The 23952-nt window shown below is 50.2% G+C and overlaps 1 protein-coding gene across 1 annotated transcript in view; it reads left to right on the top strand.

The window, feature by feature from the left end:
- Positions 1-2550: 2550 nt before the first annotated feature.
- PLEC (plectin) overlaps positions 2551-23952 on the top strand; it is a gene marked incomplete at its 5' end in the record, with an annotated part of 129157 nt that continues 107755 nt past the window's right edge. The window contains 4 exons of the mRNA XM_089665511.1: positions 2551-2640; positions 7477-7512; positions 20251-20328; positions 22699-22791. Of these exons, the coding sequence (XP_089521637.1) occupies positions 2551-2640; positions 7477-7512; positions 20251-20328; positions 22699-22791 (297 nt within the window). The remainder of the gene's footprint in view (positions 2641-7476; positions 7513-20250; positions 20329-22698; positions 22792-23952) is intronic.

Genomic DNA, 23952 nt, shown 5'->3' with positions numbered 1-23952 from the left:
CTTAGTGGATAGCACTTCTGCCTTGCAGCACTGGGGTTCTTGTTCAAATACCAAACCAGGACAGTAGCTGCATGGAGTTTGCATGGCCTCCCTGTGCTGAGTGGGTTTCGTTCTACGTTCCGAAGACATGCTGGTTGGCTCCTTCCAAATTGGCCCTACTATGTGTATGTATGTGAGATGGGGACTTTAGATCGTAAGCTCTTGGGGGCAGAGGCAATACGTAAAGCACTGTGCAAACTGTTGGCGCCGTATAAATACCGATAGTAAATGATGGGCAGAAATGCGAATTACAAAGGTGTTTGGCTGAGTTGGCAGAAAAGTGTACGGAGGTGGAGTGACCCTTTAAATTTCTTGCACCCCCTCATCCCCTCGGTTCTTCATGGCACACAAACAAAAACCGTTGTAGCTCCAGGAACAAAGGTGTCATTGAAGGAGGTGAGCCCCCCCCCCCCCAGGTTATTGTAGAGAGGGGCTTATGGAAAATGAGTCATCGCTCGGACGCTTCTAGGCCGTGTAGCACATGCGTTCAATATGTAGAGGCGATCTGCGAAGAGCACCGGGGGGGGCGGCTCACATCTTCCATACGGTCTGTTTATTTGGCTCGGGGGGGGGGGGGGGGGGATCAGGAATACATTGGGCCCTTTTATGTAAAAGTTCCTGCGGCTCTCCATAAAGGTGAGTCCGGTGCCAGGAAAATCTTCCCCTTGCCAGCCAGGAATCTTCCACGAGGCCGGTGTTCAGAATACCATCGGGGGGCATGATCTGCCCGTCACCGGGGTAAATGGCTGCCATTGTTGGATCTGCCCTGGAGGGTTGGGGGGGTGACTAATGCAGATTCAATTTCAATGGGTGAATTGCAGCTTAGTAGACATGGGCCTCTAGGGATGGATTGTCCGGGATCCGATCCCACTCGGTGTTTACAGAATCGGGCTCTCTTATCGCCCATCTCCGCACGGCGCTGACGCTGCCGGATTGTGCTGGGTGAGGTCGCTGCCGGATTGTGCTGGGTGAGGTCGCTGCCGGATTGTGCTGGGTGAGGTCGCTGCCGGATTCCAGACGAAAGGTTACATTCTACACAAGTCCATGTGAAGTCCTCCACCCAGAGTGCGCCAGTGGGCAAAGTGCAGACGCTTCTGTGATAGCGCCCCCCCTTGGGTAACCCCCTCCTCTCCCTGCAGCCGGGATCTCTTGATTTAACCACTTCCAGTCCAGACACTTTCCCCCCCTTCCAGTCCCGGACACTTTCCCCCCCTTCCAGTCCGGACACTTTCCCCCCCTTCCAGTCCGGACACTTCCCCCCCTTCCAGTCCGGACACTTTCCCCCCCTTCCAGTCCGGACACTTTCCCCCTTCCAGTCCGGACACTTTCCCCCCCTTCCAGTCCGGACACTTTCCCCCCCTTCCAGTCCGGACACTTTCCCCCCCTTCCAGTCCGGACACTTCCCCCCCCCCCCCCCCAGTCCGGACACTTTCCCCCCCCCCCCCAGTCCGGACACTTTCCCCCCCCCCCCCCCAGTCCGGACACTTTCCCCCCCCCCCCCAGTCCGGACGCTTCCCCCCCCCCTTCCAGTCCGGACGCTTCCCCCCCCCCCCTTCAGTCCGGACGGCTTCCCCCCCCCCCCTTCCAGTCCGGACGCTTTCCCCCCCCCCCCTCCAGTCCGGACGCTTCCCCCCCCCCCCCCCCTTTTCCAGTCCGGACATTTTCTCCCCTTCCTGCCCAGGCCAGCATTCAGCGCTATCACACTTTGAATGACAATTGCGCGGTCATGCAACTTTGACACTCCCCCCCCCCCCCCCCCCCCCCTTCCAGTCCGGACACTTTCCCCCTCTTCCAGTGCAGCCATTGAGAAATACTGTGAGAGCTGTGATTGGTCACAGCTTGTCACATGGTACAAGCCTGTTGTGAATAGCCCTGTACCATGGAATCTCTGTGATTATTCACAGATTTCACACGTAGTAAGCAATGATGTCAGAAGTGACAACTCATGAGTCCTCCGGGCAATAGGGGATCATGGGGCCCCTGTGTTCTCGCCCACACGCAAACCATACTCAAAAAAAGCCTATGAAAGGTACCAGGGGCATCTCATGGGGCCCCCTACTGACCCCGGGCCCTCGGGCAGTGCCTGTGTGCCCAAATGGTCAGTCCGCCCCTGGTGATCACTGATTGGCCAATCAGTGATGACATGAATCGGGACCTCATACAGAGGTCCCGTACAGTGATCGGTGTTCCAATCGCGGTGCCGCGCGCTCCCGTCCGGCCGTTTATGTACATGGGCCGGACGGGAAGTGGTTAAGGTAACAGGCTGCAGGTTTAATCTGGTTGTCAGCAATTGGGTTCACCACACACGTTACAATCTGGTTTATACAATTTCTGTACAACCAACCTTAGATCTACCAAAACCATGTAATAGGAGGACCTGCCTAAACTATCCAACCAGGGAGGCCATTGTTGGCCGATCTAACAGAGAATCAGATTGTATGGTGTGTGGTCACCCTTAGATGTCCAATCTTTGTGCAATGTACTAATCCTCTGCGCTTTTCTCTTCCTCAGGCTCAGCGTCACGTCAACGATCTGTACGAAGACCTCCGCGATGGACACAACCTCATCTCCCTGCTGGAAGTCCTCTCCGGGGAGACCCTGGTGAGTGTCACGCCACCCACGGGGTGCAATTCGGTATTGCAGCTTCTGCACTGCTCACCTCTCATTACTAATGTGTCCCCCATAGTCCGACTCTTCTCACCCTTCCATTGCTAGGACACAGCAGGGTCATGCGGGTTCAGACTGAATATGAGAAGCCCCTCCCTGGACCCCCAACCCCATCACCGGAGATGAGGGACCTACAGCCGCACTGATCGTACTCAGGCTTCGCACACACGGGCAGCTTTTCTCGAATTCTGACTGTTGGATATCCCCAGTTGGCTCCAGCATTCAGCAGCCGCTCTAGATATTGCATGAGCATCGGATACCTTCCAGGCAAGGTTCACGCCACAGACGCACAAGCAAGCGCGGGCACGTTTTCACGCATTCCCGCGCGTCACCCATTCATGTCAACGGCCTGTACTATGTATGATAAATGTAAAACAGAAATCCCGGACTCCTTTCAGAAAACACAACGCAGCAGATATGCGCCTTTCGCAGGTGCGGGTGTTTGCCACGCATATTCTATAGGGCAACGCGTTTCTGTGCCTGGCGGGACAGCGCACAATTCTGTATGCGTTCCTGACATTTATTTCAGGTACTTATATAGCGCCTTCAATTTACTCAGCGCTTTACATATATATTGTACATTCATATCAGTCCCCGCCCCCGAGGAGCGTCCAATCTAAGGTCCCTAACCCTCAAGTGGCGCCCAATCTAAGGTCCCTAACCATCAAGGGGCGTCCAATCTAAGGTCCCGAACCCTCAAGGGGCGTCCAATCTAAGGTCCCGAACCCTCAAGGGGAGTCCAATCTAAGGTCCCGAACCCTCAAGGGGCGTCCAATCTAAGGTCCATGACCCTCAAGGGGCATCCAATCTAAGGTCCCTAACCTTCAAGGGGCGTCCAGTCTAAGGTCCCGAACCCTCAAGGGGCGTCCAATCTAAGGTTCCTGACCCTCAATGGGCGTCCAATCTAAGGTCCCTGACCCTCAAGGGGCGTCCAATCTAAGGTCCCTGACCCTCAAGGGGCGTCCAATCTAAGGTCCCTGACCCTCAAGGGGCGTCCAATCTAAGGTCCCTGACCCTCAAGGGGCGTCCAATCTAAGGTCCCTGACCCTCAAGGGGCGTCCAATCTAAGGTCCCTGACCCTCAAGGGGCGTCCAATCTAAGGTCCCTGACCCTCAAGGGGCGTCCAATCTAAGGTCCCTGACCCTCAAGGGGCGTCCAATCTAAGGTCCCTGACCCTCAAGGGGCGTCCAATCTAAGGTCCCTGACCCTCAAGGGGCGTCCAATCTAAGGTCCCTGACCCTCAAGGGGCGTCCAATCTAAGGTCCCTGACCCTCAAGGGGCGTCCAATCTAAGGTCCCTGACCCTCAAGGGGCGTCCAATCTAAGGTCCCTGACCCTCAAGGGGCGTCCAATCTAAGGTCCCTGACCCTCAAGGGGCGTCCAATCTAAGGTCCCTGACCCTCAAGGGGCGTCCAATCTAAGGTCCCTGACCCTCAAGAGGCGTCCAATCTAAGGTCCCTGACCCTCAAGGGGCGTCCAATCTAAGGTCCCTGACCCTCAAGGGGCGTCCAATCTAAGGTCCCTGACCCTCAAGGGGCGTCCAATCTAAGGTCCCGGACCCTCAAGGGGCGTCCAATCTAAGGTCCCGGACCCTCAAGGGGCGTCCAGTCTAAGGTCCCTTAACCCTCAAGGGGCGTCCAGTCTAAGGTCCCTGACCCTCAAGGGGCGTCCAACCTAAGGTCCCTGACCCTCAAGGGGCGTCCAACCTAAGGTCCCTGACCCTCAAGGGGCGTCCAACCTAAGGTCCCTGACCCTCAAGGGGCGTCCAACCTAAGGTCCCTGACCCTCAAGGGGCGTCCAATCTAAGGTCCCTGACCCTCAAGGGGCGTCCAATCTAAGGTCCCTGACCCTCAAGGGGCGTCCAATCTAAGGTCCCGGACCCTCAAGGGGCGTCCAGTCTAAGGTCCCTTAACCCTCAAGGGGCGTCCAGTCTAAGGTCCCTTGACCCTCAAGGGGCGTCCAGTCTAAGGTCCCTTGACCCTCAAGGGGCGTCCAATCTAAGGTCCCTGACCCTCAAGGGGCGTCCAATCTAAGGTCCCTGACCCTCAAGGGGCGTCCAATCTAAGGTCCCTAACTCACATTCATACATCTCCGAGCCAGGATCCCAGTCCAGAAAGTAGATGGTGACCCTGGAGGATGCCTGAACAAAGAGGGCGCCTTCCTTCCGGAGACGCAAGCAGATGAAGGCATTGATGGGGTGTGAATTCTGTGAGAGGTGATCTAATGATGCATAGACACAATGGGGTAGATTTAGTAAAACTGTGGCACACAAAATCTGGTGCAGCTGTAGTAGCCAATCAGCTTTTAGCTTCAGCTTGTTCAATTCAGCTTTGACAATAATACCTGGAAGCTGATTGGTTCCTATGCAGAGCGGCAGCAGATTTTGCACCCTCCAGTTCTAGTAAATAAACTCCCAGAGATCTGCTGCCAGATGATGTTCATAAACATGTACAAGTCCCACACATTTCCTCCGGGGAGGTACATTGCGGGTAGGTGAAATTATTTGTTTTATTACAGGGAGGGGTTGGTAAAAATAAAAATGCTTCCTAAATATTTACTGAGTGCTGCTCCTAGTTCCATTGAGAGAGCTGCTGGATGCTGACTACCAGGAATGCTGCGTCTGAGTCCTCCTAGGTAGCCACCTTCGTGGGGTGCCGCTTGTATGGAGCTGCTGATCACCGAGCTCTGGGCACTCCCTAGGCTGCTGATCACCGAGCTCTGGGCACTCCCTAGGCTGCTGATCACCGAGCTCTGGGCACTCCCTAGGCCGCTGATCACAGAGCTCTGGGCACTCCCTAGGCTGCTGATCACCGAGCTCTGGGCACTCCCTAGGCTGCTGATCACCGAGCTCTGAGCACTCCCTAGGCTGCTGATCACCGAGCTCTGGGCACTCCCTAGGCTGCTGATCACCGAGCTCTGGGCACTCCCTAGGCTGCTGATCACCGAGCTCTGGGCACTCCCTAGGCTGCTGATCACCGAGCTCTGGGCACTCCCTAGGCTGCTGATCACCGAGCTCTGGGCACTCCCTAGGCTGCTGATCACCGAGCTCTGGGCACTCCCTAGGCTGCTGATCACCGAGCTCTGGGCACTCCCTAGGCTGCTGATCACCGAGCTCTGGGCACTCCCTAGGCTGCTGATCACCGAGCTCTGGGCACTCCCTAGGCTGCTGATCACCGAGCTCTGGGCACTCCCTAGGCTGCTGATCACCGAGCTCTGGGCACTCCCTAGGCTGCTGATCACCGAGCTCTGGGCACTCCCTAGGCTGCTGATCACCGAGCTCTGGGCACTCCCTAGGCTGCTGATCACCGAGCTCTGGGCACTCCCTAGGCTGCTGATCACCGAGCTCTGGGCACTCCCTAGGCTGCTGATCACCGAGCTCTGGGCACTCCCTAGGCTGCTGATCACCGAGCTCTAGGCACTCCATAGGCTGTGTGTACGAAGCCTGTAATCGCTCAATGCAGAGCAGACAGAAGTCCAGGATGGCACCCGCATATTCCATAGCACTGTACAATGGGGAGGAGAGGCCTGATATAGCACCCACATATTCTGTAGCACTGTACAATGGGGGGGAGAGGTCTGATATAGCACCCACATACTCTGTAGTGCTGTACAATAGGGAATAGAGGCCTGATATAGCACCCGCATATTCTGTAGTGCTGTACAATAGGGAATAGAGGCCTGATATAGCACCCGCATATTCTGTAGTGCTGTACAATGGGGAGTAGAGGCCTGATATAGCACCCGCATATTCTGTAGTGCTGTACAATGGGGAGTACAGGACTGATATAGCACCCACATTATCTGTAGCCCTGTACAATGGAGAGGAGAAGCCTGATATAGCACCCACATATTCCATAGCACTACAATGGGGAGTAGAGGCCTGATATAGCACCAACATACTCTGTAGTGCTGTACAATGGGGAATAGAGGCCTGAAATAGCACCAACATACTCTGTAGTGCTGTACAATGGGAATAGAGGCCTGATATAGCACCAACATACTCTGTAGTGCTGTACAATAGGGAATAGAGGCCTGATATAGCACCAACATACTCTGTAGTGCTGTACAATGGGGAGGAGAGGCCTGACATAACACCCACCTATTCTGTAGCACTGTGGAATGGGGAGTACAATATATGGGCATGTGGGTGTAGGGTCGCCCCCCCACCCCCACAGATGTCTGTCCCATATCACTGGGAGGTGCATTGTAGTCCCTGACGGGACTCCACAGGTGTCAGCGCTGTAAAATGGGACAATAGCAGGAAGCGGAGGTCAGGAACTCAGACTCCGGCCCGACCAGTCTGCGAGAAGAGAATCCTTTACCACCCAAGACAAAGCGGAGCGCTCGGCTAAGTGAAGCTCTGTTGTACTTTGCAGGCAGAATTGTATCAGATGGTAGTAAGCTATTTCCAGATCGGGGGTAAAGGTCGTGTGTTCAGAGAAGGTGGAGGACGGATAGGGACAACAGGTAGGCTGACACCTGTTCAAAAAAAAAAAAAAAAGGCGTGGCTGCAGGTCAGAGGTGGTGAGGGATGATGTGACTTGTAGTTCAGGTCATACAATGGGGGAGGGGGATCACATGGAGGGTGAGCTGGACATCTCTCAAAATCCATCATCATCATCCGCATCCTCTCTTTAACCTATTAACACTTCTTTTGCTCGGATAAAGCCCACCTTTCTCTCTCTCCCCTTTATCTCCCCCTGTGCTGGACTCTGCCCTGACCTTTGCCCTGTGCCCTTTGCTCCCTTCTTGCACTGCTCTTGCTGGGTAGCCGAGGGAACGGGACGTTATCCGGAACTTGCGGTTGGTGAGTGCCAAAGGGCCCCGTGTCTGCACCCAGCATGTGTTATTTTTACCTTGGCATGTTGCTCTGCCTTTGGCTGGCCAACAGTGTGATGTCACTTCCTGAACCTACAGAAGACGTGATGACGTCACCCCTCCTTTTATAGAACAAAGGGTTCCCGTCCCCATACAGAAGGTAGACCTCTCTATCCTGGTGACCTAACATGGACACATATATGATACACATACATTTCCTCATGTTTTATCCCTGTAAAGCTGAACTGAATTGGAGTGGAGTCCAATCGTGTGGACTAAGTGGTGTCAGCCCTGCCCATTGCCTTTTGTTACTACTACTACTCCCATTTTTACAAAATAAAACTAGGCATTCTGTCTTCCCAAAGACAGGAAGGGCAAATTAATCTGCCTGAGATATCAGAGGAACATCACAGGACTAATAGTATATATAAAAAAAAAAGTCCATCAGTAGGGTTTGCGTGTAGCTGAATATCATGCAATTGTCTCTTGTGATGGTCGTGATTGAGGTCCTTGACTTGCTCTCATGGTTAAGATGCCCATTCTTGGCACAAAACCTCCGGATCCTTTAAATTCTTTGGTTGTCCAGCATGAGCTAGATGACACAAATCCAAAGAAAAAGACCGGCTACATGGAGGTGGATCGCGGTTCTGGAGGTTTGCTATAGAGCCACGAGGAAGCCAGGGAAAGTGATGGCAAGGTGAATACAGCATCCTTTTGGAGGAAAATCTACATTCTTCATCCCCGGAAACTGAACATGGGGGGCACATGGACATTTCAACATGATGATGATCAGAAACATAAGGCCAAGATGACCCTTCAATGATGGCAGCTGAAAAAGTGAAGGTTCTGGAGTGGCCATCACAATCTCTTGACCTCGACATCATTCAGCCACCTTGGGGAGATCTCAAACTTTGAGTTCATCCTGAGGGAAAAGTATGGGGTACACTGCTGTCAAGCCCTGAATTGGGTCACCTTCATGGAAGATTAGTTAATGAATACCAGCATAGACTCCTTATGTTCTTGAGACTGCATAAATCCAAAGGATTGGTTGCAAAAAATTCAAATGCTGGTAACTTTATTCACCTGGACACCATGAACACCAGCAGAGGCTCATATTATGTTCTTAAGACACAGTAGGGATGGTGGACTTCTCTTCCTAAACTTCGAGTTCATCCTATGGGAATCGTATATGGGGTACACTGCTGTCAAGCCTTGAATTGGGTCACCTTGGTGGAAGATTAGTTAAGAACATAAGAGGAGTCTATGCTGGTATTCATTAACTAATCTTCCACCAAGGTGACCCAATTCAGGGCTTGACAGCAGTGTACCCCATACGATTCCCATAGGATGAACTCAAGGTTTATGAAGAGAAGTCCACCATCCCTACTGTGTCTTAAGAACATGAGATGAGTCTCTGCTGGTGTTCATGGTGTCCAGGTAAATAAAGTTACCAGCATTTGAATTTTTTGCAACCAGTCCTTCGGATTTTTGCAGTCTCAAGAACATAAGGAGTCTATGCTGGTATTCATTAAGACTGCATAAATCCATAGGACTGCTTGCAAAAAATTCAAATGCTGATAACTTTATTCACCTGGACACCATGAACACCAGCAGAGACTCATCTCATGTTCTTAAGACACAGTAGGGATGGTGGACCTCTCTTCATAAACTTTGAGTTCATCCTATGGGAAAAGTATGGGGTACACTGCTGTCAAGCCCTGAATTGGGTCACCTTTATGGAAGATTAGTTAATGAATACCAGCATAGACTCCTCTTATGTTCTTGAGACTGCAAAAATCCAAAGGACTGCTTGCAAAAAATTCAAATGCTGGTAACTTTATTCACCTGGACACCATGAACACCAGCAGAGACACATCTTATGTTCTTAGAGTTTATGAAGAGAAGTCCACCATCCCTACTGTGTTTTAAGAACATAAGAGGAATCTATGCTGGTATTCATTACCTAATCTTCCATGAAGGTGACCCAATTCAGGGCTTGACAGCAGTGTACCCCATACATTTCCCACACGATGATCTCAAAGTTTATGAAGAGAAGTCCACCATCCCTACTGTGTCTTGAGTTCATCCTATGGGAAAAGTATGGGGTACGCTGCTGTCAAGCCCTGAATTGGGTCACCTTGGTAGAAGATTAGTTAATGAATACCAGCATAGACTCATCTTATGTTCTTGAGACTGCAAAAATCCAAAGGACTGCTTGCAAAAAATGTAAATGCTGGTAACTTTATTCACCTGGACACCATGAACACAAGTAGAGACACATCTTATGTTCTTAAGACTGAATTTTTTGCAACCAGTCCTTTGGAGGTTTGCAGTCCCAAGAACATAAAATGAGTCTATGCTGGTATTCATTAACTAATCTTCTACCAAGGTGACCCAATTCAGGGCTTGACAGCAATGTACCCCATACGATTTCCATAGGATGAACTCAAAGTTTATGAAGAGAAGTCCACCATCCCTACTGTGTCTTGAATTCATCCTGTGGGAAAAGTATGGGGTACACTGCTGTCAAGCCCTGAATTGGGTCAGCTTCATGGAAGATTAGTTAATGAATACCAGCATAGACTCCTCTTATGTTCTTAAGACTGCATAAATCCAAAGGACTGGTTGCAAAAAATTCAAATGCTGGTAACTTTATTCACCTGGACACCATGAACACCAGCAGAGGCTCATATTATGTTCTTAAGACACAGTAGGGATGGTGGACTTCTCTTCCTAAACTTCGAGTTCATCCTATGGGAATCGTATATGGGGTACACTGCTGTCAAGCCTTGAATTGGGTCACCTTGGTGGAAGATTAGTTAAGAACATAAGAGGAGTCTATGCTGGTATTCATTAACTAATCTTCCACCAAGGTGACCCAATTCAGGGCTTGACAGCAGTGTACCCCATACGATTCCCATAGGATGAACTTGAAGTTTATGAAGAGAAGTCCACCATCCCTACTGTGTCTTAAGAACATGAGATGAGTCTCTGCTGGTGTTCATGGTGTCCAGGTAAATAAAGTTACCAGCATTTGAATTTTTTGCAACCAGTCCTTCGGATTTTTGCAGTCTCAAGAACATAAAATTAGTCTATGCTAGTATTCATTAACTAATCTTCCATAAAGGTGACCCAATTCAGGGCTTGACAGTAGTGTACCCCATACGTTTCCCATAGGATGAACTCGAAGTTTTTATGAAGAGTAGTCCGCCATCCCTACTATGTCTTGAGTTCATCCTGTGGGAAACGTATGGGGTACACTGCTGTCAAGCCCTGAATTGGGTCACCTTTATGGAAGATTAGTTAATGAATACCAGCATAGACTCCTCTTATGTTCTTGAGACTGCAAAAATCCAAAGGACTGGTTGCAAAAAATTCAAATGCTGGTAACTTTATTCACCTGGACACCATGAACACCAGCAGAGACGCATCTTATGTTCTTAGAGTTTATGAAGAGAAGTCCACCATCCCTACTGTTTCTTAAGAACATAAGAGGAGTCTATGCTGGTGTTCATGGTGTCAAGGTGAATAAAGTTACCAGCATTTGAATTTTTTGCCACTAGTCCTTTGGATTTTTGCAGTCTCAAGAGCATAAGAGGAGTCTATGCTGGTATTCATTACCTAATCTTCCATAAAGGTGACCCAATTCAGGGCTTGACAGCAGTGTACCCCATACTTTTCCCACAGGATGAACTCAAGGTTTATGAAGAGAAGTCCACCATCCCTACTGTGTCTTAAGAACATGAGACGAGCCTCTGCTGGTGTTCTTGGGTGTCCAGGTGAATAAAGTTACCAGCATTTGAATTTTTTGCAACAAGTCCTTCGGATTTATGCAAATGCTGGTAACTTTATTCACCTGGACACCATGAACAGAGTCCCCACCTAGGACCTCCTCCTGATGCTATTCATTTACAAGACTGGGAATAATCGTAGAGACCTCAAGGTCTCTGGTATCCAACGTGCGGCCGAAGGGCTACAGGCAGCCCTTTGGTGTATGGTGGTGATGTCTCCACATGCAGCTGTCCACAAGGGTGACCCAATTTCAGGGCTTGGGAGTAGTGTATCCCATACATCTACCATAGCATGAACTAGACGTTTGGGATCTCCCCAAGGTGGCTGAGGTCATGAGATTGCGATGGCCTTTTTTTCTGCTGCTGCCACTGGATGGCCTACTTGGCTTTGGTCTACAGATAATGGTCATGTCAGAAAGTCTCCATGTGCAGTTTTCGGGGGCTGATGAATGCAAATTTTCCCCCTGTAATTTGTAATATGCCGCACGCACCTTGCCATCAATTTTACCTAGGTTCCTTGTGCCGCTGTTGCTTACCTCTAGAACAGAGATCCACCACCATGCCTCACAGTAGGGATGGTGGACTTCTTTTCATAGACCTTTTTGACTTCTTTTCAATTAAAATTGATGTTCCACATGCGATATGCACAAATTTTACAATGTTGGCTCACATATTGTACGGGTATATAGCTATTGCTGTCAAGTCCTTCACGATGGTCACATATTTGTACAGAATAGTTCTCTTGTCCACGTGAATTTTTCATAAAAACACCTGCACATGTAAATCACTGTAGTCGCATGACCAATAACACACTACACCCATTTCTTGCCCATGTGATTTTACTATAACTGAGACCTTGGGGGGGGGGGGGGGCACATTCCTCCTCTCGGGGGGACATCACACCAAGCCAGCCTATAAGGCCATAGCTAAAACCTTTGCTAACCTGTGATTGGTGGTTTGTTTGTTTTTTTTTGGTTGTTTTTTTTTTTAATGTGTTGAATGTGTCTCGATTGGCTGAAGGTGCATGTTGTTGAATTCCGTCCCTGCGAGGAATAATGATCTCACGAGTAAAATCATGAGACCCGTAGTGCGGGAAACCTTCGTTCCGTACAAGTTTCCCGCACCGCGTTCAAAACGCACTGCAGTTGGAATCTGCATTGTTGAGCTAAAGGCACCGCAAACACAGTGCATCCACCAACAATGGGGTAAGGTCCAGGGACCCCAGGAGCTACAGGAGGCCTCGCCTGTCAGTGCAAGACCCTGCGCGGGTGACTCTGCGCACCCCCCACTTACAACACACATTGGGAGATGGAAACCTATATTGATTGACAAGCATCCTACATATACTGGAGGATCAGTTTTTGCTGTAAGAAGGTTTTTTTGTGATTATCCGCCTGCCTGAAACTAGACTATCCCTAGTGCCGGTGACCATACACCACTAGACAACCTACACCGAACCTAGAAATCCGGAACCGCAAGTGTTTAACCGATTACAACCTCCACTCTGGCCGAACCAGGTAATCCTGAATTACAGTGCAGCTTCTTCGGTGCCTTGTCACACTGCTGGTCACAAGCAGATTAACTGAACTCTGCTATTTGGTGGGGATTTGACCGCCAGTCACCCAATTATTGAGCAATCCTCCAATTTCTTTCATTATGCGGGGACGGGCCGCTCCGGCCAATGACTACCGCCTCATGTTCCCAAATTGATCGGGGTCATCGGTAATCTGCTGTGATCTCTCCGTAATGTCAGATTATTCATAATATCGGGCCGGAATTGTGCAAGACTAACACCAATCACTGCTTGTGGTCTGACCGGTTTTATTTCTGGCCTTGCACCGATTGATGTCATTCATACAGCTGGGAAAGATCATGTAATAGAGGCTGGGGGATGAGTATGACATATACCGGGGAGGTGTACAAAACCAGAGCTCCCACGGCAGAGCTGGGGGTACTTTGGGGTGGGAAGGTTCAATATATCGTAATAGTACAGTATAGGGACACGGTTTGTATTCAAAGACCTTCAAGCAGGGGGGGACTGACCATTTGGAAACTCTGGCACTGCCCGAGGGCCCGGGGTCAGTAAGGGGCCCCATGAGATGCCCCTGGTACCTTTTTCATAGGATTTTTTGAGTTTGGGCAAGGACACAGGAGCCCCACGATATGCCCCCGGTACCTTTTTTCATAGGCTTTTTTGAGTTTGGGCAAGGACACAGGGGCCCCACGATCCCCTATTGCCCGGGGGCCCCATGAGTTGTCAGTCTGCCCCTGCCTTCAAGTGATTGGACACTGGGGGGGGGGGGGGTTGAGCTCATAGGACCACCCCTAATATATCCCCACCCACTTCAGCCAGTGGAAAAATATATATAATTGATTTGTCCATTGGGGGACACATCTTGAATGGTATTAAGCAATGTAGGGTTATATTGCTGCCTACAGGAGAAAGTTTCTCCTGTAGGTGGCAGTATACTCTGCTTTGCCTAACGCCATCAAGCTGTGTCCCTCAATGTACATGGAGAAAAGGATTTTACGGGGAGTACAGAAAAACTATTTTTTTCCTCTGTACATGGAGGGACACAGCCAGGGGCGGACTGACAACTCATGGGGCCCCCGGGGCAATAGGAAATCATGGGGCCCCATCAGCCACACCCAGAAAAGTCTATGAAAGGTACCAGGGGCATCTCATGGGGCCCCCTACTGACCCCGGGCCCTGGTGCCCAAATGGTCAGTCCGCCCCTGGACACAGCTATGGGGAAACGTAGTGTTATACTGCCACCTACGGTAGAAATGATTTCCCCTGCAGGTGGCTGTATAGCCCTACATTGCTTAACAACTTGAAGCTGTGTCCCTTAATGGACTCTGAGAAAAATCGTTTACAGTGAGTACAACACTTTTGTTTCCTCTATTGTCCATTGAGGGACACAACTTGATGGAATAAAGCATTGTTGGGTTATACTGCCACCTACAGGAGATGCAATTTGACCTGTAGGTGGCAGAATATCCCTACATTGCTTCACACCATCAAGCTGTGTCCCCCAATGGAAAGTAGTTTATGGCGAGTACAACCATCCTGTTTTCTCGTCTGTCCATATAGGGACACATCTAGATGGAATTAAAGTGTTACTAATCCCACAACCGTAAAATCAGTCTGTATATGCAGTAAAGCAGGGGTGTCAAACTGGCGGCCCTCCAGCTGCTGTGAAACTACAAGTCCCATCATGCCTCTGCCTTTGGGAGTCATGCTTGTAACTGTCAATCTTGCAATGCCTCATGGGACTTGTAGTTTGGCAACAGCTGGAGTGCTGCCAGTTTGACACCTATGCAGTAAAGCGTGCTTGTTATACTCACTGTGGAACCTAAGGGGTTAATCCTCTGCATTGTGTAAAAACACCGTTTTTTGATGCTGACTTCTCTGATCTTCCCCTTCTTCCAGTGTCCCCCTCCTATGTCCTGATAAGACATATATCTTGTGGAGTCACTCTGCACATACTCAGTTTGGTGTGTATTGCTGCAGAGGTTTTTTTTTTCTTGGAAGAGTGCATGTGATTAGCACTGTCCAGACAGAGGGCAGGGGTCCTGCATCCTCCTAGAGCAGAATAAAACTACTCCTACAAGCTTTAACATGTACTTGGCTGGACACTGATAGAAGTCACAAGGCTGCTCTAACGTCTGATGAGAAAAGGTATTTAGCTGTTTATATTTACTAAAATAATTGCATTTCCATGTTGTGTGTACTGGGGGAGACCAGATATAGTGAATGCAGGGTCCGGGGTGACCAGATATAGTGAATGCGGGGTCCGGGGAGAACAGACATAGTGAATGCGGGGTCCGGGGAGAGCGGACATAGGGAATGCCGGGTCCGTGGAGAGCGGATATAGTGAATACAGGGTCCGGGGAGAGCGGATATAGTGAATACAGGGTCCGGGGAGAGCGGATATAGTGAATGCGGGGTCCGGGGAGAGCGGATATAGTGAATGCAGGGTCCGGGGAGAGCGGATATAGTGAATGCGGGGTCCGGGGAGAGCGGATATAGTGAATGCGGGGTCCGGGGAGAGCGGATATAGGGAATGCGGGGTCCGGGGAGAGCAGATATAGTGAATGCGGGGTCCGGGGAGAGCGGATATAGTCAATGCGGGGTCCGGGGAGAGCGGATATAGTGAATGCCGGGTCCGGGGAGAGCGGATATAGTGAATGCCGGGTCCGTGGAGAGCGGATATAGGGAATGCAGGGTCCGGGGAGAGCGGATATAGTGAATGCAGGGTCCGGGGAGAGCGGATATAGTGAATGCGGGGTCCTGGGAGAGCGGATATAGTGAATGCGGGGTCCTGGGAGAGCGGATATAGTGAATGCGGGGTCCGGGGAGAGCGGATATAGTGAATGCGGGGTCCGGGGAGAGCGGATATAGTGAATGCGGGGTCCGGGGAGAGCGGATATAGTGAATGCGGGGTCCGGGGAGAGCGGATATAGTGAATGCGGGGTCCGTGGAGACCGGGTATAGTGAATGCGGGGTCCGGGGAGAGCGGATATAGTAAATGCGGGGTCCGGGGAGAGCGGATATAGTGAATGCGGGGTCCGTGGAGAGCGGATATAGGGAATGCGGGGTCCGTAGAGAGCGGATATAGGGAATGCGGGGTCCGTGGAGAGCGGATATAGGGAATGCGGGGTCCGTGGAGAGCGGATATAGGGAATGCGGGGTCCGTGGAGAGCGGATATAGGGAATGCGGGGTCCCAGAAGGCTATGGGGGGGGGGGGGGGAGGACAACTTCCGCTTCCAATTGCCTTTGGCCGTCGCAGCGGAAGTGGGAGTGGTTACCTGTCAAATTCGGGTACCCGCTCGCCAAAGCTGCCAATCCTTAATGGGGAGCGGGGGCAAAGCCTTAAAGCGAAACTTCCCATTTTGGGTGGAGCTCTGCTTTAAGCATTGTAGGGTTATTCTGCCACCTACAGGAGACATCATTTCCCCTGCAGGTGGCTGTATAACCTGAGGTCCCTTAATGGACTCTGAGAAAATAGTTTACAGCGACTACAGCAATTGTATTTTCTCTGTTGTCCGTTGAAGGACACCGCCTGATGGAATTAGGCTTTGTAGGGTTATACTGCCACTGATCATTTCTCCTGTAGGTGGCAGAATAACCCCGCCACCATCAAATTGTCTCTCAATGGACTCCAGGAAAAGTAGTCTATGATGGGTACAACCATCCTATTTTCTTTTCCTTCCATAGAGGACACATCTTGATGGAATTAAGCATTGTCGGGTTATTATGTCACCTACAGGAGGCATAATTTCTCCTGAAGGTGGCAGGATAACTCTACGCTGCTTAACACCATCAAGCTGTGTCCCTCAATGGACTCTGACAAAAGGATTTCACTGGTTGAGAGAAAAAAACATCCCATTTTACTTATCCCCCATGGGATGGCGCTCTGCAAGAGTTATGTTCCAAATAGCAAAGGGCAATAATAAATCAGAAGGCATCTCTGCAGTGATGTGATTGGAGGTGAAGCTCTTTGCCCTCAGCATCATGTGAATTATGTGGATTTTACTAGAATGTTTGGCATTTGGCTGCAGTAGAGGCGTAGGTGCGCGGAGATGGCGGCTCGGTGTGAAAGGCCATTTCCTCCATACAGTCCACCTTTTGAAAATCTTTCCTCTCCTCTTCTGGGAGGAAACGTCTTTCTAGCGGGTGGACGTCCTTGGGATTTCCGGAATGTCCCTTTATGACTGGAAATAATGTGGGATTCTCACCCGCTGTTTTGTTCCCATTGCCGCCCCTATAGAATACAAATCTATTTTAGAACTTATATATTTATTTATGTTTTGTTTTTGTTTTTTTTATATAGCACTAGAAGTATAAAAGTCCTAAAATGTAAATATAAAAATCTGGCCCGTTGGGGTGTAGCACTTTAGTTTCTGGGATATAAATAAAAGGAGTGGATATTTGGGGTTTTGTTTACTAATGTAACAAATATACTGCATGGAAAAAAGATACTTTGTATCTACATTTTTTTTTATGGCATTTTGGCTTATTTATTTATTTAATTTTTATTTTTAATGTGTATTTAACCCCCAAAACAACAATATAAATATATCTGCTCTCCCCGGACCCCGCATTCACTATATCCGCTCTCCCCGGACCCCGCATTCACTATATCCGCTCTCCCCGGACCCCGCATTCACTATATCCGCTCTCCCCGGACCCCGCATTCACTATATCCGCTCTCCCCGGACCCCGCATTCACTATATCCGCTCTCCCCGGACCCCGCATTCACTATACCCGCTCTCCCCGGACTCCGCGGTCACTATATCCGCTCTCCCCGGACCCCGCGTTCACTATATCCGCTCTCCCCGGACCCCGCGTTCACTATATCCACTCTCCCCGGACCCCGCGTTCACTATATCCACTCTCCCCGGACCCCGCGTTCACTATATCCGCTCTCCCCGGACCCCGCGTTCACTGTATCCGCTCTCCCCGGACCCCGCGTTCACTGTATCCGCTCTCCCCGGACCCCGCGTTCACTGTATCCGCTCTCCCCGGACCCCGCGTTCACTCTATCCGCTCTCCCCGGACCCCGCATTCACTATATCGGGTCTCCCACAGTACACACAACATGGAAATGCAATTATTTTAGTAAATATAAACTGCTGAATACCTTTTCTCATCAGCAGTACATAGGAGTCTTGTAACTTCTATCACTGTCCAGCTGAGCACTGGTTAAAGCTTGTAGGAGGAATTTTCATTCTGCTCTGACTGTCCTTTGAGGCTACATAACCCCTGACCCTCTGTCTGGACAGTGCTGATTGATTGGCTCTGCGCTGGTCACATTTATTATAATTTATTTCAGGTACTTATATAGCGCCGTCAATTTACACAGCACTTTACATATATATTGTACATTCACATCAGTCCCTAACCCTCAAGGGGTGTACAATCTAAGGTCCCTAACTCACATTCATACATACATGTACTAGGGCCAATTTAGACAGACCATTCACCTGCCAGCATGTGTACGGAGTCTTGGAGGATATCGGAGTACCCGGATGAAACCTACACAGGCACAGGGAGAGCATGCAAACTCCAAGCAGGTGGTGCCGTGGTTGGGATTCGAACCAACGACCCAAGTACTGCTAGGTGGAGGTGTTAACCATTTACCCACTGTGCTGCCCATGCACCCTCCCAAAGAAAAAAAAAAAACTCTGTAGCCCTTCGCCCTAAACTGAGCATGTGCAGAGTGCCTCCTAGAGCTCTGTACTATAAGCAGAAGGATTGGGGACAGTAGAAGGGGAGGATCAGAGAAGACAGGATCGAACAGCCTTTTTACACAATGCGGAGGATTAACCCCTTAGGTCCCACAGTGAGTATAACAAGCACGCTTTACTGCATCTACAGACTGATTTTAATAACACTTTAAATGCAGCGGCTGCATTAGTTTTCATTTTTAGTCCCCGGTCTTACCGGGTGCAACTAACTTGGCATGTGATTTACATGCCATACAACTTTCAAATGGCATGCCAAGTCGCACCCTATTGTCCGCAATTACAGCGGCCATATCGGTGCGGTTCTGACTCGGCCGGAGCCGCATCGATTTCTAAAGTAGTCCATTTATTACTTTTGTTGCGAATTTCATACATGTGTCCGATATCTTGCAAATCGCATCTCAGATCGGCACATCACCCGACTCTGAAATCGTGCGACTTCGCTGTAAGTCGCACGATTTAAAAGTCGGGATCGGTGTGACAGGGGTGTTAGGTTTTCCCCCCCCCCCCCTTTTTCTGTACCTGGTGATCCCGCCAGTCACACCCGTCTATGGCCTGGGGTAACAAAATGACATTCCATAAGGAAAAGGTGTTTTGTAGTTCGCCAACAAACTCTAGAGTCACAGCCATCCAATCCAAAGAAGAAAAATGTCCTATTGCAGCTTACAGTCCTTAGTCTGAAAAAGGAAGACTAATGCAGCCAACACATCTAAGGACTGTAAGCTGCAATAGGACATATTTTTCTTCTTTGGATTGGATGGCTGTGACTCTAGCGATTCAGTAACCTTCCTAGATTTCAGGCGGCTTTAAGGAGAGAGATGAAGTTGGTTTGGTAGGGGAGATATTGTCCAGCACGCGGGTGGCTTCTTGTCTAGCAATCCCACACAATGAAAGTCCCAGGTCACACCGGGTGGGACTTGGCATGCGATTTGCATGCCATACGACTTGCAAATCGCACCCTATTACAGCGGTCATATCGGACCTACTACTTGAGAAATCGGCGTGGCTGCGTCAGAACCGATATGACCGCTGTAATTGGGTGCGACTTGGCATGCGATTTACAAGTCGCACCCTATTGTCCGCAATTACAGCGGTCATGTCGGCGCGGTTCTGACTCGGTCGCAGCCACGCCGATTTCTCAAGTAGTACATTTATTACTTTTGTTGCGAATTGCATAGAGATGTGTCTGACGTCTTGCAAATCGCATCTCAGATGGGCACGTCGTGTGACCCTGAAACCGTGCAACTTACAGTGAAGTCACGCAATTTCAAAGTCGATATGACCGTGGGGGGGGGGTAAAGGTCGTATTTCAGAAAAAGCGGCGAATCGCCATACGTAGTCCTTGTATGGGGCCGGTGTGATCAGAAAGCCGCTTTTGTGGGGGGCTCCCGCACCTGTAACCTGACGGCGCTGTACGGCGCCCCCCATCGAAGATGTGATTGGACGAAGTTGTACTAACGTTTGATAAATCCTCCGGAAACTAACTGCGTTGTGGCTGAGGAGCCGTGAGTACACCGTGAGCATGCCGTCCCCACCCCCCGGTGTGCCCGTCCGGTGGTCCGCCCTTCCCCCCCATTCCTGTGTGTGCGCTTGTATTGAGGTACGTGTGCGTGTGTGTCGGACGTCTCCTGTCCGCCATGACAGTTCCACGCTGACCTGTTTTCTGTGTCTTTTGTGTTGCAGCCCCGGGAGAAAGGCCGCATGCGCTTCCATAAACTGCAGAATGTACAGATTGCCCTGGATTTCCTGAAACTGCGCCAGGTAAGGTGCCCGCCATGAAACGTGCGTCTCTTATCCGCTGTGCTCTACTCATTCTGAATTCGCCGCACACTGTGAGCTTCTCACCATGTGCATTAGAAGCTGCAGCAAGTTAGACAGAGCTCCGCCTCACTTCCTGGCTGGAGGACGTCCAGCATCATCTAGCCCAGGGGTAGGCAACCTGCGGCTCTCTAGCTGTTGCGGAACTACGTTTCCCATGAGGCATTGCAAAGATTACAAAACTGACAGTTACAGCTATGACTTGCAGAGGCATGATGGAACTTGTAGTCCAGCGGCTCTCAGGTTGCCTACCCCTGACCTAGCCCTTTCCTCCCTTGCCCCGCCCCTTTTGTTAATTGGATTTCAATTCTGTCAATCATGGAGGCTTAGCATAACATATGGGCTTTGCCTATGCAAATGCAGTCTTTCTAGGAGCACCCACTCCTCCACACTGACACCCACCCATCCAGGATATTTATTATTTATTACAGGTACTTACATATCACCGTCAATGTATGCAGCACTTAACATATATATTGTACATTCACATCAGTCCCCGCCCCCGAGGAGCGTACAATCTAAGGTCCCTAACTCACATTCATACATACACATACTAGGGACAATTTAGACAGGATCCAATTCACCTACCAGCATGTCTTTGGAGTGTGGGAGGAAACCAGAGTACCCGGAGGAAACCCACACAGACACAGGGAGAACATGCAAACTCCAGGCAGCAGGTGCCGTGGTTGGGATTCGACACAACGACCCGAGTACTGCCAGGCGGAAGTGCTAACCATTTAGCCACTATGCTGCATAACTCCTCCCAAGTGCCAGCCCACGGCTTGTATCAGGTCCAAGGGCCCTTGAGAGGAGTACTGAGGCAGGGTGCTGTAATGTTTTCAGGAAGCTGTACAGCCCCTCCCATTAGCCGTGATTTGTATGCTTTGTGTGGAGAGGCACAGAGGCCCAGTGATGATGTCACTGTATCTAAAATAATAAACTGGGTCTATGTAATGAAAAAAGCTTGTGTTGGTGAGGGGGGATGGGGGCGGACAGAGAAGAAAAAAGCAGAATAAAAGTAAAGCGGGGTTCCGGACGTTTTTGTGTTATTAAAAGTCAGCTACTTGTGGGGGGGTGATGATTTTTTTTTACACTGATTGCTTTTACACCCATAAAGGCTGCAAAAGCAATCATTTCTCCTCTCTGGCTGCATTCTTGCAGCCATTGAGAACTACTGTGTCAGCTGTGATTGGTCACAGCTTGTCACATGGTACAAGGCTGTTGTGAATTTTTGTCAATTTCCCACAGAGCTGGAAGTGGGAGCTGGTACCTGTCAAAACCAGGTGCCCGCTCCCCCCTAAAAGGTACCAATGATGGGAAGAGGCAAATAAGCGAAGCTTCTGCTTTTGAGGGGAACTCCGCTTTAAAGTGTTTTTATAGCCCAAACGTTTTTTGGATGGCTTGTGCAGGGGTTAGAACCAGGGGTGGACTGACCATTTGGAAACCCGGGGTCAGTAGGGGGCCCCATGAGATGCCCCTGGTACCTTTTTCATACTTTTTTTGAGTTTGGGCAAGGACACGGGCCCCATGATCCCCTATTGCCCGGGGGTCCCATGAGTTTTCAGTCCTCCCCTGGTTAGAACCCCTTCTCTATTTGTCCTGGTGACTGTTGTCACTGAGATTTAACATGATGGGAAAAGCTATTTTCCTTACATAAACCTAGTTCATTATTTTAGAGCCTGTGATGTCATCACTGGGTCTCTGTGCTTCTCTATGCAATGCCGTCAGATCATGGCGGCGTGGGAGGGGCCAGCAGGTTGCTTCCTGAAAACATCACAGCTCCCTACCTCATCACTCCTCTTAAGAACCCTCAAGATGGTATTGCTGAGATGGAAAGTGATTGGGGAAGTCTTAAAATGGGGACACCGGTTCCACCTGAATTGAAAAGTTTTGGCTGTACGTTGACTTTTACTAGAGAGAGGTGGAGATGAAGGAAATGTAACAAATGCTGAGATAAAATAGTTTACAAAGATAAGCAATCTCCTCCCGAGGTAACAATTTCGGGACCTCTGTCAGTTTGTGAGACGATCACAGAATCGAGTGATTCATCTCTGAACGCGAATCTCGGATTTTCCCTCATCTGTGTTTATCTTCGATCTGCTCGACTTCTTCTCAATTGGGCATATCAATGATCATAGGAAATGACGGATTCCAATGTCTCGGCTCGCTGGATTTTCATTTGTGAAGGAGATTCCAGCGAAGAGTTGAATAAACAATGCTTGTTGTGCGTTTTTTGTCCGCCATGTTTTTCTTGGATGGGTGTCTCGTTTTTATAGCTTTGCAGTTTTATTTGACTGGTTGTCCTTCTTGCAGGTAAAACTTGTGAACATTCGAAATGACGACATCGCAGACGGGAACCCCAAGCTGACGCTGGGTTTAATCTGGACCATAATCCTCCACTTCCAGGTAAATAATGTGATGGCCTGAGATAGGTAGGTGGGCACTATGGTGGTCCAGGTCAGGTGTGATGACACTATGGTGACTTGGGTCCGGTTTCCCTGGAGATAGATTGCTCAGGTCAGGTGTGCTAGCTCTATGCGGCCCAAGTCAAGTTCTCTGTTGATTGGTGGGTCAAGTCAGGTTTGTCGGGGATAGGTGGGCCAGGACAAGTGTGCTGAGGGTATATAATGGCCCAGTTCAGGTGTGCCAGAGATAAATTGGCTCTCAGGTCAGGTGTATCGAAGATACGGTGGCTCAGGTCAGGTGTGTCTGGGATAGGGTAGTTCTTGGGTCAGGTATATCTGGAATATGGTTGCTCAGGACACTTGTATTGGAGATATTGTTGCCAATGTAAGGTGTGCTGGGGATATGGTGGGTCGGGTCAGGTGTGTTGGGAATATGGTGACTCAGGTCAAGTGTGTTGGGGATATGGTGGCCCAGGTCACAGTTGCCCAGTGATATGGTGGCCTGGGTCAGGTGTATGATGGAGATATAGTGACTCAGGCCAGGTGTGTTTGGGATATGGTTGCTCAGGTAAGGTGTGTTGGCAATATGATGGCTCAGGCTAGTTGTGCTTTGGGATATGGTGGGTAAGGTCAGGTTTGTTGGGAATATGGTGGCTGAGTCCAAGTATGGTGGTATATGGTGGCCCCTTTCAAGTGTGTTTGGGGGATATGATGACTCAGGTCACTTGAGTTGGGGATATGGTGGGTCGGGTCGGGTGTGCCGGGGATATGGTGGGTCGGGTTAGATGTGCTGGGGATATGGTGGGTCTGGTCAGGTGTGCAGGGAATATGGTGGGTCGGGTCAGGTGTGCCGGGGATATGGTCGGTCGGGTCAGGTGTGCCGGGGATATGGTGGGTCGGGTTAGATGTGCTGGGGATATGGTGGGTCTGGTCAGGTGTGCAGGGAATATGGTGGGTCGGGTCAGGTGTGCCGGGGATATGGTCGGTCGGGTCGGGTGTGCCGGGGATATGGTGGGTCGGGTCAGGTTTGCCGGGGATATGGTGGGTCGGGTTAGGTGTGGTGGGGATATGGTGGGTCGGGTCAGGTGTGCCGGGGATATGGAGGGTCGGGTCAGGTGTGGTGGGGATATGGTTGGTCGGGTCAGGTGTGCCGGGGATATGG

This window comes from Staurois parvus, unplaced genomic scaffold (genome assembly GCF_062004578.1).
Source record: "Staurois parvus isolate SC_StPar_1 unplaced genomic scaffold, SC_StPar_1.0 ptg002225l, whole genome shotgun sequence".
Lineage (NCBI taxonomy): Eukaryota > Metazoa > Chordata > Amphibia > Anura > Ranidae > Staurois > Staurois parvus.
The sequence above is the reverse complement of the archived record's forward strand: the minus strand, read 5'-3'. Positions and strand labels throughout refer to the sequence as shown.